At 43.0% G+C, this 19,731-nt stretch overlaps 1 protein-coding gene across 1 annotated transcript in view; it reads left to right on the top strand.

Annotated features, from left to right (window-relative positions):
• The window catches only part of LRP1B (LDL receptor related protein 1B), a 631,601-nt gene that overhangs the window by 547,664 nt on the left and 64,206 nt on the right, over positions 1–19,731 (top strand). The window contains exon 73 of the mRNA XM_069982660.1: positions 19,187–19,321. Coding sequence (XP_069838761.1) covers positions 19,187–19,321 — 135 coding nt within the window. The remainder of the gene's footprint in view (positions 1–19,186; positions 19,322–19,731) is intronic.

The raw sequence follows: 19,731 nt of genomic DNA, 5'->3' as shown, positions 1-19,731 counted from the left end.
GGAACTTTGTCTATCTAAGCTCTGAGCTCAACTCAAATATTAATCACAGTACAAAGAAAGGCCATGTTCAGACCTCGTAAGAGACCGGCCGTTCCGTGACCCGTCCGGGTCACGGAACGGCCAGTCTCAGACGGATGATCTTTAGCGCCGCTGAGTTCTGATGCGAGTGCATCTGTGCACGCCCGCATCAGAACTCTCCACTGCACACAATGGAGTGTACGTCCGGAGCCGCACGCTCCATAGTGTGCACTGACAGGGTTTTCTGCGGCCGCTATTCATTGAATAGCGGCCACAGAAAACTGACATGTCAGTTTCTCGCGGCGCCGCTGGGGATCCCAGCCAGAGTGTATACCATGTGTATACACAGCAATGTAACGTATATATTTTCATGTTAATCAATGCAATCGGCAACAACGGACGTAGTTTTACGAAAATATACGTGGTGTGAACATAGCCTAAAGAAGCAATATTATATAATGAGGCAAATTAAAATGGTTGACAATATGCAATAGTATACCACTTGCTGTGCATGCTGCACCAGGCCCAATCCAGCAATAAAGTCTAAGACAGCACTCCAGGTAGTGAATAAGCATGATCCTTTATTCCACCATAGAAGGGTTTCAGAAGTAACTAACCTTCAGTAGTGACCAAGCTAACGTGATATGCGCATTGGGGGCAACTGCATTCGGACTGGCATTAGGTAATATCATGACCCTTTATTTTCTGGCATAGCCGGAGTCTTGCCAGCACATGCACTTTGCAGTAGGATAACAGGCTAAGGGTTGTGCATTAGCAAATTCACTGGGGATTTGCTGTTTATTCTTATGGGGTTAGTGCAATAGGTCTGCTATTACCACTTTGGTATATGGATTGTTTACTAATGACCTTTATTGCTATATAATCATGTTCCCTGAATGGTTCCCTCCTACATGCTAAGCTGCTGTGATGTTACCGAGTTATTTTAACTGTTATATGTGGTATTTTAGGTATTTTTGTGATTTTTTAAAAAAATTGAGAGTATTAAAGCATTGATTATAGCTTTGTGCTATCTATAGCGTGCTAGGGCTGTTTAAAAGGCCTTGGTCAGTATAGGAGTATACAAAAAAAAAAAATTAAGGGGATGTGCCACTAGTACATCACTCCTTTTTTTTTTTTTTTTTTACATGAATAGACCGAAGCCAGTGCAGGGATGCTGATGCTGTGGTCCCTGTCTGAACAGCGTCCCGATCCCTCTGTATATTAGTGAGCACTGGAGGTCGGGCATGATGCACTGGAGGCGGGCCAAAGTGACCATCTCCCCTCCCCTCTGTGACGGGACTCTATTGATTCTAATGGAGCCACATCACAAAGGGGAGAGGGTTTCGTCACACTGGGCGCCGGCCTAAAAAGTCTTGTTGATTTCCACTTTTGGCTTTATACACATGGACCATACTTATACCTGAGACAAGTAAACAATAAAGCTACTGGCGCTATACCATTTATTCACCTCCCATTAAAGGAAATAAGAGTTATACAAATTGCACAAGACTATTGGCTGTCTTTGACTTTTAGACCATCTCCGGTAGAGCGGTAGATGGGACGGGGAAGTCATGTTTGACGTAGAAGAGAAAACCTCTTTGGCATTGTTTACCCACCATAATATAAGGGTAAAATATGGCCGAAAATTTTGAGTGTTATAATCCGCTCCGTTAAAGTTCATGGGAAATTGGCCGGCAGTACACACACAGTATAGAATAACGGCTGTAACTGGTTACGATCATGAAAAGAATATGCAGGCTGATTTTTTAAGCCCCTTTCCAGCTGTTTTTTTTCCCACCTGTTCAAATAATTTTATTTTCACTCAAAATTACAGTCAAATTTAACCCTTTCACGACCATGGGTCAGTGATGCATCAATACCCAGGTCATTTTAGGACATCAGCTTATGGAATCATAATGATCCCATAAGCTGATGTCCCTGAGTCTGCCCCCTCTCCTCTGTCCCCTGCTGCTGTTATAATCTTGTGACAGCGGAAGGGGAGAGAGGGGAAGGGGTGGAGCTCACAGGCGCGTGCCCAGCTTTTCCTTCCTCCTGCCTCCGTAGCCAGGAAACCAGAAGCCTGAGGCTTCTGGTTTCCATGGCTACCATCGGGGCTCTGCGATCACTTCGCAGAGCCTCGATGGACAGTGGACAGAGAATTCTCCTTCTGTAGAGGGAGAATTCTCTGTCAGAAGCCCTATAGATGCTGCGGTGCTGAGAGTTGCTACAGGTCTTTGGCTATCACTAATATTCGGGACCCGCCGCGGATGTCACAGGCACAGCTTCTGCGCCTGTGTCATCCTGCGGCGTAAATTAATGCCGTTGCAGCAACAGGCATAGGCTGCAGCAATGTTAATTTACTGCCCAGCGGCAGGAGGAGGTTAACTTTTATTATATTATGTGTGACCCTAGCCTAAGTAATAGCCTTACCCTTTATGTGGTATTTTATAAAGTGACATTTGCATGATAAGTACATGTCTGTTCTATTTTAATGTTGCCAATAAATCAGTTAAAAATAGATTTTTTTTCTTAAAAATTTAGGATCTTAAATAATTCCTCCAAGAGGGTAAATGTCCATGCAGTCTAGGAAAACTGCAGTTAAGGTTCCTCTTCTAGGTGATATCATAACCATATGATATGATGAAGAACCACTAAAGAACAAATGCCTGTCCCCTTTGGTTCTGGAGATTTTTGCACCTTTTTTTTTTTTTTTTTTTTTTTTTTTTTTTTTAACTATAAACCAGCTATTTGTTACGCGCTAAGAAGACACAAAGTTAGTGGGACGTGGAACAATGTGTAAATGCAACGAGAGAGTTAATTCCATGCTCAGCTAATCTCAATTAAACAGAAATATATTGCTTCTCCGTTCACACTCATAATACTTGTGCTCATCCGAATATACTGTACTCCAAATAAAGAATTCAATTACATAGAAAATGCACAGCGCTGAACGGTGTTAATGCCATATTGATAACATTGTCACTTCTGAGGACAACGAGACGTGCAATGGAGGAACACATGACTTCCCATTTAAAATTAAAAGAAAAAAGTGGGCACTGGTAGCACTAAAATGGCAACTGCAGAGAATAGGGGTGGGTGAGTATGACTATGTTCACACAACGTCAAAAATGGAGAAAAAACGTCCAATTTCGCTATTTTAAAAAAACACCTGTTTTTGCAGCAATTTAACATAGCGGACTTTTTTTATTAGTTGTTCACACACAGTTCTTCTTTTGTCACCGTTCTTTCTCCGTTTTTACTATTTAATTCAATGGATTTTTCAATTAAGCCACATCTAAAGGGCAATTAATAAGGGGATGCCAGGCTTCGAAAAACGTCCGTTATTTTAGACTCAAATAATAAGTGTACCTGTCAACTTAAAAATGTATGTAACATGTTATAAGGCAGGAGGAGCTGAGCAGGTTGAGTATAGTTTATATCATTATAGTGTATAATGATATAGTGTGTAGTTTTTTTTTTTTCCAGAAAATCTGTGGGATAATTTGTCATGTACTTATAGATCTCTGATGATTTTTGGTAGTCAAGTGGGTGGTCCTACTCAATGATTGACTGTTCACTATATGCAAACTCATACACAAATAGCTAATAGTCACTGAGTAGGACCGCCTAATTGACTTGGTCCAAAATGAGCAGAGGTTTACATCAATAAGTAGTGTTAAATGGACTTGCCGGACTTGGCAAAATTCTCCAAATCAGAATGTTCGGCATTTGACTCCCACAATTGAAGAAGTTGTATGCTGTGATAAGGCTGTCAGGGAAACATGGATACAGTCATAGACCATCACACCAATGGCTCAGGCATACATCCATGCTCCTCTACATACTTTGCATGGCACTACACCAATTGTGTACCGCACTATGAAAACATAGTTCACCGCCAATACAATTAGAAGCAGGGAGCAGCTAGGATTTAGGAGGCCCAATAGCAAAAAAGTTTAAGCCCCCCCCCCCCCCTACTCACAAAACAAAGCACTGCGTGTGCGTGTGTGTGTGTGTATATATATATATATATATATATATATATATATATATATAAAATATAAATATATATAAATATATATATATATATATATATAAATAATATAAATATATATATATAAATATATATAATATAAATAAATATATATATATATATATATATATATATATATATATATTCTGCTTTACTGCTGGTGCACATTTTCCTTTCCTACTTAATTGCAGCTGGAGAACACAGGTCCGAGGTTATCAGTGCAGTGAAGCAGAGATCTTTGTCTTCTGCTTCTGCTTGTTAACCCTTTTTTTGTGTTGCAGCATGTAAGTAAACACTGGGTCACTTACACACGGCAGTACATAAGGGTTAAGCAGAAGAACACACCTTTTTGCCTTCTCCCCCGGGCCCCCCTCCTGCACAGGCCCCATAGCAACTGCCTACCCTGCCTCTATGTTAGCTACGCCACTGGTTAGCAGCTGTTCTATGTATTCTATGTATCCTCGGATATAGCAATTCTACGTTTCCTTGGATATAGCAGTATTTTACCCTTCAATCACATTACTGCAATTCACTTATCAGTTTCCTTGTTTTCCCACAATAAAAAACTGTAAGAGTTGGACCTGGCACAATGTTACTGTGACACCATGTCACCAAGGGGGGTCAAGTTTACATCAGCATGCCACCTATTGAATTAGAGGCAGAAAGAAGCACAGTATGGGCTCATGTAATTCTATGGCCACAATGCTACAGCCCTGCATGAGACCTAAGGGGGTGAATACTGATTATAGACACAACGTGCAGATAGATATATTCTGTACCCGCAGAAGTAGCAGACCTACTATAGTCATCGGCACAGTATAACAATCCCTTAGATGCAGTTTGCAGTCGTTTTTCATGTTTTATTCATAAATTACCGATACGCGGCTTTGTGCCGGGAATAGGATCCTGCTCCGGTGGAGCTTACATTCTAATTTTGCCTCCACAGGCAAATGCACCAACGTAGCAATATCATAGGGAGACAACAAACCTGTCAGTACGGTTTTAGACAGTGGAGTGAATGTGATGTTACCAGGCAATGGCGAGGATTTACTGCAAACCCCGAGCAAAATCTATAACGTCAACGGGAGATTTACCTGAGATTTTAATGTCTGATACATTTTTATACATTTCTGCCCTTTAGAAAGATCTGTTCTGAGGGAAATCTGATCCGAAACATCATAAGAATTTCCATGTTACCAGAGTTTTGTTTTTAAGCATTTAATGCAAAGCTGAAGAAGTGAACTTTATAAAGGGTAATGGGGACGTAAACTCATTACTTCTCACCCGGCAGATTTGCATAACTTACTATTTGTTGCTCAGAAAACAGCACAGAAAGAAAACACAAAAGGATTTAGAGGAATTTAAAGGGGAATTCCAGCCAAATCTAAAAATCCAGTGCAGGCAGGAGATGGAGGGAACATAATAAAGAATCTATACTTACCTGTACAGATAGCCATCACCAGCTCTCTGACAGCCACCGGCCTCCTGTTTCCCCCTGCTTCCTGCATCATCACGTTCTGGTGGAAAGTACCTGCTTAACCAGCCCATGACTGCTGCTGTGTGCTGTGCCCGTCACTGACTGGCTGAGCAGGCATTTCTCAGCCGGGACGTGACGTGGGCAGAAGCGGGAACTACAGAACTACAGAGGTGGTGACGGCAAAGTAGAAAGGTAAGTATAGATTCTTATTATGTTCCCCGCAACCCCTGCCTGCACCAGATACATACATTTTACCAAAGTTCTACTTTAATGTCAGTTTAATTAAGTTGTATTCTTGTATATAGTTGGCAATATTATAGTAGTTATATTCTAGTATATAGGGAGCAATATTATAGTAGTTATATTCTTGTGGTAAGACTTTACAAAGCGCTGAGGCGCGAAACCGTTGTCTGCCTAAAGCTCCCGCACCTATGTCACCGCTCCCTCCCTGTTATGTTTGAATAAACCCACCGAAGATCGACCCGCCTGGTAAGTGCTTGGATTTATTTATTTCTTCCTTAATTATATCGCATTGCCTCTTTTCTACCCGAGCACCTCCGATACAGATCAGCGTGGTTATTGTGACTGCTAATCAGACAGTGCCGAAACCTATATTTACTTTAATTCATTATAGTAGTTATATTCCTGTATATAGGAGCAGTATTATAGCAGTTATATTCCTGTATGTAGGGGGCAGTATTATAGTAGTTATATTCCTGTATATAGGAGCAGTATTATAGTAGGTATATTCCTGTATATAGGAGCAGTATTATAGTAGTTATATTCCTGTATATAGGAGCAGTATTATAGAAGTTATATTCCTGTATATAGGGGCAGTATTATAGTAGTTATATTCCTGTATATAGTGAGCAGTATTATAGTATTTATATTCTTGTATATAGAAGCAGTATTATAGTAGTTATATTCCTGTATATAGGATAGTAGTTATAGTAGTTATATTCTTGTATATAGGGGGTAGTATTATAGTAGTTATATTCCTGTAAATAGGAGCAGTATTATAGTAGTTATATTCCTGTATATAGGATAGTAGTTATAGTAGTTATATTCTTGTATATAGGAGGCAGTATTATAGTAGTTATATTCCTGTATATAGGAGCAGTATTATAGTAGTTATATTCTTGTATATAGGAGGTAGTATTATAGTAGTTATATTCTTGTATATAGGAGCAGCATTATAACAGTTATATTCTTGTACATAGGGGGCAGTATTATAGTAGTTATGTGAGCAAAGTGAGAAAATAGAAGCGGGCACTCACCAATATGATGTGTCTTCTGACTGGTTTATCTAGAGGTTATTTCATAACATCTGTGGTGAAAGTCCATTTTAAAGTGGAAAATAATGCTAGGACTACCTTTCACCCATCTCCCATACTAGATACTAATAAATCAAGTACAAAATAAATTAATAATGTTGATAAAGTGGAGATTTTTGCAAACGGCAAAAGGACTGTGCAGATCATTGTTAATTTTCTTGAATACTGGCTCATCAGCTGGACCTCACCAACAACTAGGGGGCGCCTTACAGTTTGAGAAGCACTGCTCAGGGCCGTCTTAACCATTGGGCATGGTAGGCGGCTGCCCGGGGGCCCATGCGTCCTAGGGGGCCCCTGCCCTGTGTCATATTACCTGGCCCTTTAACTGGGAGTGCTCCTGATCAGCGCTGGTAGATAGGGGCTGTGCACAGCTCGCTCTTGTGGCCGGAAGCTGCATTCTGCTTCCGGTCACTAGAGGTCTCTCTCACCCCCTACATTCCCGTGCGGAGCAGGAGAGTGACGTCACCAGCAGAGCCCTGAGAGGAAGGAGAAGCTGGAGGCCTGAAGCACAAAGCCTGAGTGAGTATGTGCTGATACCAGAGGGGGGAGGCTAGCTGGCAGGGAAGGTGTTAATCATGGGAGGGCTCTCTGCAAGGATGCAGAAAGGGCCATGGGTGAACTGGTAAACAGGGAGGGGGAGGGATCGGGGGTGTAACTCCTCTGAGTGTGTATATATATCTCCATTCAGTGTATACAGCAGTGTATTATATACTTATCCTCCTCCTGAGTGTGTATATATATCTCCATTCAGTGTATACAGCAGTGTATTATATACTTATCCTCCTCCTGAGTGTGTATATATCTCCATTCAGTGTATACAGCAGTGTATTATATACTTATCCTCCTCCTGAGTGTGTATATATATCTCCATTCAGTGTATACAGCAGTGTATTATATACTTATCCTCCTCCTGAGTGTATATATATATCTCCATTCAGTGTATACAGCAGTGTATTATATACTTATCCTCCTCCTGAGTGTGTATATATATCTCCATTCAGTGTATACAGCAGTGTATTATATACTTATCCTTCACCTATCACTCCATTGTTGTCTCCCTGTATGTATACTGTATAATACAATATACAGGGAAACAACATGGCTTATATATAGAGAAGGGCAAAACAACATGTCTCATATATACAGAGGGGCAACAACATGACTATTATATATGAGAACCATGTTGTTTTGCCCTTCTCTATATATAAGCCATGTTGTTTCCCTGTATATTGTATTATACAGTATACATACAGGGAAACAACAGGGTTCTCATATATAATAGTCATGTTGTTGCCCCTCTGTATATATGAGACATGTTGTTTTGCCCTTCTCTATATATAAGCCGTGTTGTTTCCCTGTATACTGTATAATACAGTATACACAGACTCCCTGTATTATACAGTATACAGGGAGACAACATGGCGTATATGCAGAGGGACAGCAACATGTCTCATATATAGAGAGGGGCACCAATATATATTAATTAGGCTTTTACCCACCACCTGTATACCCCACATATACCTGTACCCCCCATATATATATTTGTACACATATATCACTATTATAGGCTATATAACCACCTACCTACTGCTCCACCCTTATACCTGTATCTATATGGTAGATAAATAGGTGGTAAGGTATATTGCCTGTAATAGTGATATACTGTATGTGTGCAACATATATGACAATCACTATTATAGGCAATATACAGTGGTGCCTTGGATTACGAGCATAATTCGTTCCAGCACCATGCTTGTAATCCAAATCACTCTTAAACCAAAGCAAATTTTCCCATAAGAAATTATAGAAATGCAGACAATTGGTTCCACACCCAAAAAATAATGATTTATTATTCTGAATAACATGTAAAACAGATAAAACAAACATATTGTGATATTATAAGTTACTGTACAGTAATGGAGCGGATGGGAAACACAAGGGCTGATAGAGACTGCAGGGAGCATGAAGGAATGAGCAGGACAGATGTGGGCACATACATGCAGCGCTCCTGTACGGGGAGAGAGGGGTTACAGCTATGGAAAGATTACCCCCACAGTCCTGTCCCCTGATATAGGCCCCAGCCTGAAGTGGATCTGCTATGATTTGTCAGGTGAGGGAGACTTCCTGGGTCAGAGTACAGAGCTGTAGACCCCGCTATTCAGACCATGTCCCTCCTCCACCCGCCCTCCCACCCAATACAGGGAGCTCTTAAACCAAAACAATGCTCTTAAACCAAGTCACAGTTTTGAAAAACTGCGATCTCTTAAACCAAGTTACTCTTAAACCAAGGTACCACTGTACCTTACCAGATAAGAGGGGCGGCGGCCGCTAGGGGGGGGGGGGGGGGTAATTCGCACCTCTGCCCAGGTGCCCATAATGCTGTTAAGACGGCCCTGGCACTGCTCTAAATAAACCAGCCAGAAGACGCATCATATTGGTGAGTGCCCGCTTCTATTTTCTCTCTTTACTCACATTACGTTTTCTGCTCGGCGGAGCACCACCGTAAACTGTTCTGGCGGTTTTAGCTGCCTGTCTTTGGTCCTAGCTCCAGGTGTTGGAGGTTGCTTGGGTGGTGCCGTCCACCTCTTACTCCATAGAATTATCGTAGTTATACTGTTGTACATGGGGGGCGAAGTTATATGATTTTTACTTGTTCATTGTATTATAGTATTATAGCTGGTGTTTTTTGGTGACCATAATGACCATATGATACAGTATCTCACTGTAAATAAAAAAACATACATTTGCTTTGATACAATATTCTTTAGCAAACTAATAACCCATAAACTTCTTCCCAGGTATTTATATATGCATGATAAGTGCCAGTCGTAAAAAGTCTTCCCGAGATTGTGGTTTTCTAGGTGCAGCCCAAGTCTTAAAATTTTGAATTTATATCAAGCAATAAAAATCTAGTCGTAATATAAATCTAAAAATCATATGAAATTTTAACTCCAGACTAACATATTGCTGAATGGCACATGTTCGCTATGCAGACGGAATATCGGTGTATTCTACTGATTAAGAAAGACAAGATGTTTACTTTTCTAATTATGTACAATATGTAGATCAGGTACTAATCCTAAATCAGTCCGAGATTAACTCTGACTCTACACTTGCCCTTAGGGGAATAGCTACTGGGGGTGTACAGGCAGCAGTCCCCCCAGAGCTCTGGCGCCTGAGGATGCCTAAGGGCCTCTCTACCACATAAGAGGACCCCAGCATCATAGCTGACACATGGTAGGTGGGGGCCCTGGTGCAGATTTTGGATTTGCGCCCAGGAACTTTATTATGCTTCTGACTATTTCATATTGAAAACTCTGCACACATTATATAAGTAAAGCTTCCACAACTTTCTAATATGCTTTGTTTTAATTTCCTTCTCTTCTGCCATTGAATGTAACCAAGGCAATTTTAATTTATCAAGCAGTGGAACTGAAGGCAAATCAGAAAAGCTTCTTACATTTTTATTATTCTGTTGCAAAGTTACAAACGGCTGAAAAATGAAAGGTCCATCAATATGAAAAAGTTAAAGGAGCACTCCATTTAAGAAACATTTAGGCCTGGTCACGGAACGGCCGGTCTCTCCACAGATTATCCCCGCCGGTACTTAAATACCGGCTGGATGATCTTTTGGCCACAGGGTTCTGATGCGGGCGCATCAGCGCGCGCCCGCAACAGAACCTCCTATAGCCGCTCACTTCACTGTGTGAACTGACAGGTTTTCCTACGGCCGCAATTCATTCACATGTCAGTTATTTGCGGCCCCGTGCAGGATCCCGGCCGGAGCGCATACCATCTGTGTACGCTCCGGCCGGGATCCCATAGAACAATAGGTATTGTTCACCCGTAGAAAGTACGGCCGTTGTTGCCGATGGCAACAACGGCCGTACTTTTACGTAGTGTGAATATAGCCTTAACCCTCTTTAATACTCACCCGTATTGTAAGCTTGTTTGTAATAGGATTCTACTACATGAATTGAGCTGTTTGTCTGCAGCACATCTTGACTTACACCCAGTAGCATGGTTCACTCCCCGGCTCAGTGCACAGTAGCATGGTTCACTCCCCGGCTCAGTGCACAGTAGCATGGTTCACTCCCCGACTCAGTGCACAGTAGCATGGTTCACTCCCCAGCTCAGTGCACAGCAGCATGGTTCACTCCCCAGCTCAGTGCACAGTAGCATGGTTCACTCCCCAGCTCAGTGCACAGCAGCATGGTTCACTCCCCAGCTCAGTGCACAGTAGCATGGTTCACTCCCCAGCTCAGTGCACAGTAGCATGGTTCACTCCCCAGCTCAATGCACAGCAGCATGGTTTACTCCCCGGCTCAGTGCACAGCAGCATGGTTTACTCCCCAGCTTAGTGCACAGTACCATGGTTCACTCCCCGGCTCAGTGCCCAGTAGCATGGTTCACTCCCCAGCACAGTGCCCAGTAGCATGGTTTACTCCCCAGCTCAGTGCACAGTACCATGGTTCACTCCCCGGCTCAGTGCACAGCAGCATGGTTCACTCCCCGGCTCAGTGCACAGTACCATGGTTCACTCCCCGGCTCAGTGTACAGTACCATGGTTCACTCCCCGGCTTAGTGCACAGCAGCATGGTTCACTCCCCGGCTCAGTGCACAGTACCATGGTTCACTCCCCGGCTCAGTGCCCAGTAGCATGGTTCACTCCCCAGCACAGTGCCCAGTAGCATGGTTTACTCCCCAGCTCAGTGCACAGTACCATGGTTCACTCCCCGGCTCAGTGCACAGCAGCATGGTTCACTCCCCGGCTCAGTGCACAGTACCATGGTTCACTCCCCGGCTCAGTGTACAGTACCATGGTTCACTCCCCGGCTTAGTGCACAGCAGCATGGTTCACTCCCCGGCTCAGTGCACAGTACCATGGTTCACTCCCCGGCTCAGTGCCCAGTAGCATGGTTCACTCCCCAGCACAGTGCCCAGTAGCATGGTTCACTCCCCGACTCAACGCACCGCAGCATGGTTCACTCCCCAGCTCAGTGCACAGCAGCATGGTTTACTCCCCAGCTCAGTGCACAGTAGCATGGTTCACTCCCCAGCTCAGTGCACAGTAGCATGGTTCACTCCCCAGCTCAGTGCACAGCAGCATGGTTCACTCCCCAGCTCAGTGCACAGCAGCATGGTTTACTCCCCAGCTCAGTGCATAGTAGCCTGGTTCACTCCCCAGCTCAGTGCACAGCAGCATGGTTTACTCCCCAGCTCAGTGCACAGTAGCATGGTTTACTCCCCAGCTCAGTGCACAGTACCATGGTTCACTCCCCAGCTCAGTGCATAGTAGCCTGGTTCACTCCCCAGCTCAGTGCACAGTAGCATGGTTTACTCCCCGGCTCAGTGCACAGTAGCATGGTTTACTCCCCGGCTCAGTGCACAGCAGCATGGTTCACTCCCCAGCTCAGCGCACAGCAGCATGGTTCACTCCCCAGCTCAGTGCACAGTAGCATGGTTCACTCCCCGGCTCAGTGCACAGTAGCATGGTTCACTCCCCAGCACAGTGCCCAGTAGCATGGTTCAGTCCCCGACTCAGTGCACAGTAGATTGGTTCATGATTAAGAAGTTCCAACGGCGGCTGCTGGTAGCGGGCAGAAAACAGAAGGACACCGGGGAACGTGGAGAGGTGTGCATAAGGTTTAAAAAAAAAAATTCTTGCACATTCAGCAGCCTAAAAATAATTGGCTGCAGGGCGTACATCACTATGTGTAATAGCGATACATCACTACGTGTAATAGCGATGCACACTCGACAGCCGTTGATTTTTAGGCTATGTTCACACTAAGCAAAAGTGCGGCCGTTGTTGCCACCGGCAACAACGGCCATACTTTATGCAGTGTGGAACATTGCCTACATTTCTATGGGATCCCGGCCAGAGCGTATACACACAGTATATGCTCCGGCCGGCATCTCGTGTGCGGCGCCGCAAATAACTGACATGTCCGTTTTCTGCGACCACAATACAATGAATTGCGGCCGTAGGAAACCCTGTCAGTTCACACAATGAAGCGAGCGGCCGGTACTTAAGCTGGGTCACGGAGTGGCCGGTCTCATACGTAGTGTGAACCTAGCCTTAAGCTGGAATAAATGAAACCGATCAGCCGATGATTGTTTCATTAGCTGATCATTGGGGATAATCTGCCTAATCAGCTTGATTTGGCAGATTATTGCTCCGTGTAGCTGAACCAGCTACTTAGCTGAACCAGACATATTTAACATGTCAAAAATGAATTTAAATTAAAGTAAAACTTTAACTCCAAAAACTGCTAGAGCGTGACCCTGCTGATCTGTCACTGTAGCTGCCTAGACCCTCATTCCTCCAAAAATAAGAACAGCGCTGAAATGAGGAGCGAGGCGGCTACAGTGACATCCGCAGGGTCATATGGACGAACATGCTGAGTTTAATATACAGAATCCTACATATCTAAAGTCAAACATACAGGTTACATACATGTACACACAAACACTGGTGCACTTTACATACCATACATCATATACACACAGACATACAGTATACATTGCATACAGTCACACTTTACACAGATATACAGAACACACTTAGGCTATGTTCCCACTACGTAAAAGTACGGCCATTGTTGCCATCACACGTTGTGTGAACATAGCCTTATGCACATTACAGACTTACATCCATACTAACACACACACGCACTTTATATACTATATATCATACACACAGACTACAGTATACATTACATACAGGCACACTTTACACAGATATACACACTTATGCACATTACTTACTTACATCCATACTAACGCGCACACACACACACACATTACATGGACACAGACACACACACCTCTGTATGTAGGGAATAGAGATGAGTTAACCTGGAGCATGCTCGAGTCGATCCGAACCCGAACTTTCGGCATTTGATTAGCGGTGGCTGCTGAAGATGGATAAAGCCCTAAGGCTATGTGGAAATCATGGATATAGTCATTGGCTGTATTTATGTTTTCCAGACAACCTTAGAGCTTTATCCAAGTTCAGCAGCCCCAGCTAATCAAATGCTGAACGTTCGGGTTCGGATCGACTCGAATCCAAACCCGGTTCGCTCATCTCTAGTGGGGAAGCTCATGTGGTGCAGTCCTTAGCTACTCTTCTCCTCACAGCCGCTCTGGGACCCTCCTCCCCCTCCTCCTTTTCTGTCCCAACATGAGAAGAGGAGAAGACAGGAACTGAAGGTAGGTACACCCGCCTACCTGTCTATAGTTTATAGACACAGACAGGCAGGAGGGAACTGTGTGCAGTACAGCTGTCAGGTCGGCCGGGCCCCTCTGATCCTAGTCTGGGCTCGGGCCCCTGACAACTGTGCTACCAATACTGCCCTGATGGCGGCCCTGTGTGCAGCAATGTATGTAAGGATTTGGACAGGATGGTGTGCAAAGCAGACTTGGAGAGAGGGAGATAGATATAGAGAGAGATCCTGACTCCGGTATCTGAGGATGCAGATAGATATTTTGATATTTATATCCCAGACGAGTGGCGTCCACCAGGTGTAGAGGCCAGATAAGAGTCCTGCAAACAAGATGATAGATCTAAAGATCATCCCTAATTGGATCCACATCCAGATTACACTTCCAGCTGACTGTCTACTGAAATGTTAAGACTCTGCTGCTTCCTGATATGTTTTGAAGATACCTGAACCTGGCATCAGGTCAGCAGGAAGCTCCGCATCATATACACAATTTCATATTAAAGGGATTATATTACCTTTCATTTTCTTACTAATTAAAAATAAATAAATAGGATTAGGAGCATAATTCGTTCCAGGACGGCGCTTGTAATCCAAATTCACTCTTAAACCAAAGCAAATTTTCACATAAGAAATCATACAAATGCAGACAATTTGTTCCACGCCCCAAAAATAATGATTTATTATTCTGAATAACATGTAAAACAAATAAAACAAACATTCAAAAACAGCAGAATCTGTGATATTATAAGTTACTGTACAGTAATGGAGAGGATGGGAAACACACAGGGCTGACAGAGACTGCAGGGAGCAGGAAGGAATGAGCAGGACAGATGTGGGCACATACATGCAGCACTCTCTGTCTGGGGAGAGAGGGGTTACAGCTATGGAGAGATTACCTCCACAGTCCTGTCCCCTGATGTAAGCCTGAAGTGGATCTGCTATGATTTGGAAGGTGAGGGAGACTTCCTGGGTCAGAGTACAGTGCTGTAGACCCCGCTATGCAGACCATGCTCCTCCTCCACTCACGCTCCCACCCAGTACAGGGAGCTCTTAAACCAAAGCAATGCTCTTAAACCAAGTCACAATTTTGAAAAACTGTGAGCTCTGAAACCAAAACGTTCTTAAACCAAGTTTATTATCTGATGTAATTTTTATTTATACTTATAAGGATAATCATAGTGGCAGCCATCTTTTCTGAGCTGGTCTTCTGCACGGTTAACAGTAGTCCAAGATACACTTTACAACAGTCACATGGTTAAAGGAGACTATAGTCTGGAGCTGACTCATTGGTTTGTATGGGAGAGTGTGGTGGTCATGCTTTGTGACATGTGTAGAGGTCTCTGCAAAGGGGGAGGAGATAAACTGTGAGCATCAGCTATTATCTTTGGTTAATCTTTTTTCTAGCTGTGTATAGGCGTCACCTATAATTTTACATTGTAATTCTGTCTGTGATCTTGAAGAGGAGATGTGATGTCAGGAGTCAGAACTGCAGTATTGTCATTTACCACTAACAACCCTATTGTTGTGAATGGAGATTTGTATAACTGGTCAGGGTTATACTGGGTTCCTTAAAGGGGTACACCGGGTAGAGGTTAAAAAAATATGAAACTTCTGCAGAAGCATAAAGCATTACTTACCTGTCTATCCCAGTTTTGAAACTACCAAAAATCCATTTGTTTGGGGGGGGTTTGTTCTGTATTGTGTTTCTGTGTTTCCTGGTTCAGCAGTTCCCAGAATGCAATGCTTTCCCTCAGCTGACCATCACAGTCCCCCACCTATCCCAATCAGCAAAATTATGCTGCACCTGCTTCTGGCCGGACAGAGATGGTGAATCAGTCAGTGGATTAGCGGATCCAGCCAAGCCTCCTATGATATATCACGCCCTGCCACCTTTCTGTATCATCAGCAAACACACACAATGTGAGACAGAGGCATGGAAGATTTGTCTCCTAAGGGGGGAGAGCAGCAGGAGCAGGAGACAATGTAAATTGGTACAGAGGCCATTTTTCTTCACTTCCTGGATTTCTATCAGCTAGCAGTGTGGCAGAATTGTACAGATACGGTAATACATTGTATAGACACATCTATATAACTTTTAATGTTATTTTAATAGAAAACAAGTTTTTCTTATCTGGAGTTCCCCTTTAAACACATTAGAGGTGATTATTCTGAGGTTTCACCCCTCCATCTATACCTGTTATCATCCAATTATATTTGCATTGTAATCATTATAGTTAAGATTGCACACAATCGGAACATAATCAATATGATCTAATAGTTATTTCTAATCGACGCATAAGAAATAGATCCTAAGTGAAAATGGTTGGCTCCAAAGTCACCTCTATACTGGGTTGTCTTCTGTTGGACCCTTGAATGTGGGTATAGTGGGTGGGATTATAATTAAGAAAGTGTAGCGGGAGGGAGATAAAGTTGGCTGAATTTCCAGCTACAGTGTATAGCAGAAACAGGAAGTCTCTTATAGAATGTACACTAGGCAGAAAGTGGAAAAGGCAACAGAGCATGACCGAATACATAAAGGTAATAAAAATGACTTTACCAATATATGTTATTTTATTGGACTGATGGAAATCAGTTCCATCGTTGGGAAAACCTCCTTAAAGCTACATATAAATGCTGGATCTCTGCAAAGAGAATAAGAACCTTTTAAAAGGTCCTTAAATCTGCCCTTCATTTCCATGTGGTAATATTAGCTGGACTGTAAGTAAGTCAGGACAGAGAATGGAAACCTGAAGCCCTCCTCCTGTTTGAAAACTACAATTACCATTATGCCTGGACAGCCAAAGTGTTACCGTAGCTTTATCTGTTTAGGAATGATGGGAAGTGTAGTTTTGCCTCAGCTGGAGGGACAATGCAGAACAATAAAGAGAGGAGATATCTGGATTTGTTGCTGTCATGGAAACTATTTTTTGTCGATTCACCAACATTATGGTTCTCTGGCTCCTCCATTGCTTTGGATTACGTGCATCTTCCTCCGTAGCTGCGAGGGACGTATACCGCAACTTATGGTGCAGATAGAATTCCACAGTATTCAGAATATTTCATTTTAACTCAAATGAAAAAATTTTATGCGGTGTGTCCCTACAGGGGTGACATGTATACAGCCGGCCATGCCACCTGATATACCGCCTGCTCCGACATTATGCCTCCTACAAAAAGGTTTGCATGTAAAACAAAAAATATAGTAGTGATGTCCGGCCAGGAGGGTTTGATGAATTATAGGCTTTTTATATATTCTTCACACTGCTGTAGAATGCCCAATGCTTTTTTTTTTTTTTTTTTTAATGAAAATCTCCATCTGATATACTTAATAAATTCTTTAGATTTGCAAAATGTTATTGGTTTTTCATAATGATATCTGAATATACAAGATTATTGTTAGAATAATGTAGAGGTGATGGTTTATGCCTTGTGCATACCTGTTTTAGCTGTGGCAGGCATGGATTTTCAGCCATACTGATTCTTATTCCATTTCTGAAGTGATTAATAATCAATGAAATGGGTGGACCAGATGTTGGGGCGGGGCAGTGATTTGTGGTGGGGCAGTGCTCCTATCAGTGCTCCCAGCTGAAGATTACACCAACACATACCTTCCTCCTTAGCATCCCGGGCGCTAATGGGGGCCTCCAGCAAGTTAAATTCCATCCACCCCATTTATGCTTCCACAATTTGACTTTAGAGTAAGAGAATTGTCACAGTACCCTAACAAAAAGAAGACCCGGGGCTGAGAGAAACAGATCAGCGAGGGTTACAGAAAAACAAAGCTGGAGGGATCATGGAGAAGGGACTTTATTTAACCCCAGGACACCCCGCTCTTATGTGAGGAGAATGCAACTGTCAGGCAACTGTAATACAGCCGCCCCAGACTCCTGCTCTCCCTTTATTAATATAAAACTTGTTACCTTAAGGCTATGTGCACACATCGTAAAAGACCAGCCGTTCCGTGACCCGTCCGGTCTCTGAAAAGATCATCCCGGCCAGTACTGCAGTAGCGGCTTAAAGATCTTTTCGGCGGCAGGGTTCTGATATGGGCGCATCCGTGCACGCCCGCATCAGAACTCTCCACTCTCGCTCCACAGTGTGCACTGACATGGTTTTCTGTGGCCGCTATTCACTGAATAGCGGCCGCAGAAAACTGACATGTCAGTTGTTGGCGGCGCCACTAGGGATCCCGGCCGGCGCGTATACTGTGTGTATATACACTCCAGCTGGGATCCCATAGACGGAGAGGTAACGTATATTTTCGTAATAATCACGGCCGTTGTACAATGGCCGTGATTTTACGAAAATATATACGTAGTGTGAACACAGCCTAAAGGGATTCTCAAACATAATTTTTCAAATGTTGCTGCCTATGATAAGATTAACAGTTCATTCTATACTTGTTATTATCTATTCAGTCTCCTTCCCCCAGTTCTGATCCTGCTGCTTTGCACTGAAGACAAAGAAATCTGTGTCTGAGCTGTTCTCTCTGTTTCTGCTCTGTTTCCCCCTTTGTTTCTCTGTTTCTCTCTGTTTCCCCCTTTGTTTCTCTGTTTCTCTCTGTTTCTCCTATCTTCCAAGATGGCTTATGTAAACAACCGTATCTGCAGCTTTGCCTATATTTGGTATTTGCCACTTCATATGTTTGCATTCCTTTTTATGTTATTTTGATGCATACCTATACACAGATGGTAATATAATTGGTAGTGCACTAGTCTTTTTGCAAGCCATGCCATGCTGTAGGGGTAGTGCACTATGGAGAGTACATACTGTGGATGCAGTTTTGGGAGGGGATATTAAGGAAGTTTATCTCTAGCACAATGTACATTTTATCTTTAGTATTTTTGCTGTTTTGTCTCTCTGCTTCCTTCCTCTCGTCGGCTCTTTGCGCAGCTCCACAATGAATCGCTCCACACTACATGATTGTTTTCCTAAATACCCGTCTTTTATCCTGCCATTTCATGCCTTGGGTTTACCTACAGTTTTCATGACTGTAAAATGATTGACTAAAATATTCTTTTAAAAGCGTTCGCTGGGATGTGATTTATTTCGGAGGAAGCTCGCTGGCTGAATTTAAATTTTTTTTTTCCTTCAGAGCCCGGCTTATACTCCTGCGAATCAGAGGTAAATCCTTGCGGAGATGATGCCTACTGTAATCAAACAAGCACACCTGCTTTTTGTCACTGTAAAACCGGCTTCCAGAGAAACTTAAAGAACAGACAATGTGAAGGTAGGAGCTTCAGATCGTGTGTCAAAAAAAAAAAAATCTCAGCGCGCTCGGATGGGGGGAAAAAAAAAACGTGATTTACATTTTAAACGCTATTGGTTTATTACAGAGAGAGCTGCAGTCTATCTTCGGGGACGAGTTAATTCTCCATGCGTAACGTAGGGAAGAATCACATCACGTAATGGAGAATTGCTGTAGCCAAAATATAGTTTACACATGAAAGGAATTATAGAATTGATTTCTGCTGTGAATTAGCGATGGCGATTAATTAAATGTACATTATAAGATATGGGGGGGGGGGGGGGGGCGTCATAATAAGGCGCGTTTCAGTCAACACTGCAGAGTCAATATTAACCATTGTTCTTTCTTTACATGTATATATTCTAGGAGGGGGAGGGGGGACTAATCCCTAG

This window comes from Dendropsophus ebraccatus, chromosome 9 (genome assembly GCF_027789765.1).
Source record: "Dendropsophus ebraccatus isolate aDenEbr1 chromosome 9, aDenEbr1.pat, whole genome shotgun sequence".
NCBI classification, from domain to species: Eukaryota; Metazoa; Chordata; class Amphibia; order Anura; family Hylidae; genus Dendropsophus; species Dendropsophus ebraccatus.
This window is presented reverse-complemented; position numbering and strand designations above follow the sequence as displayed.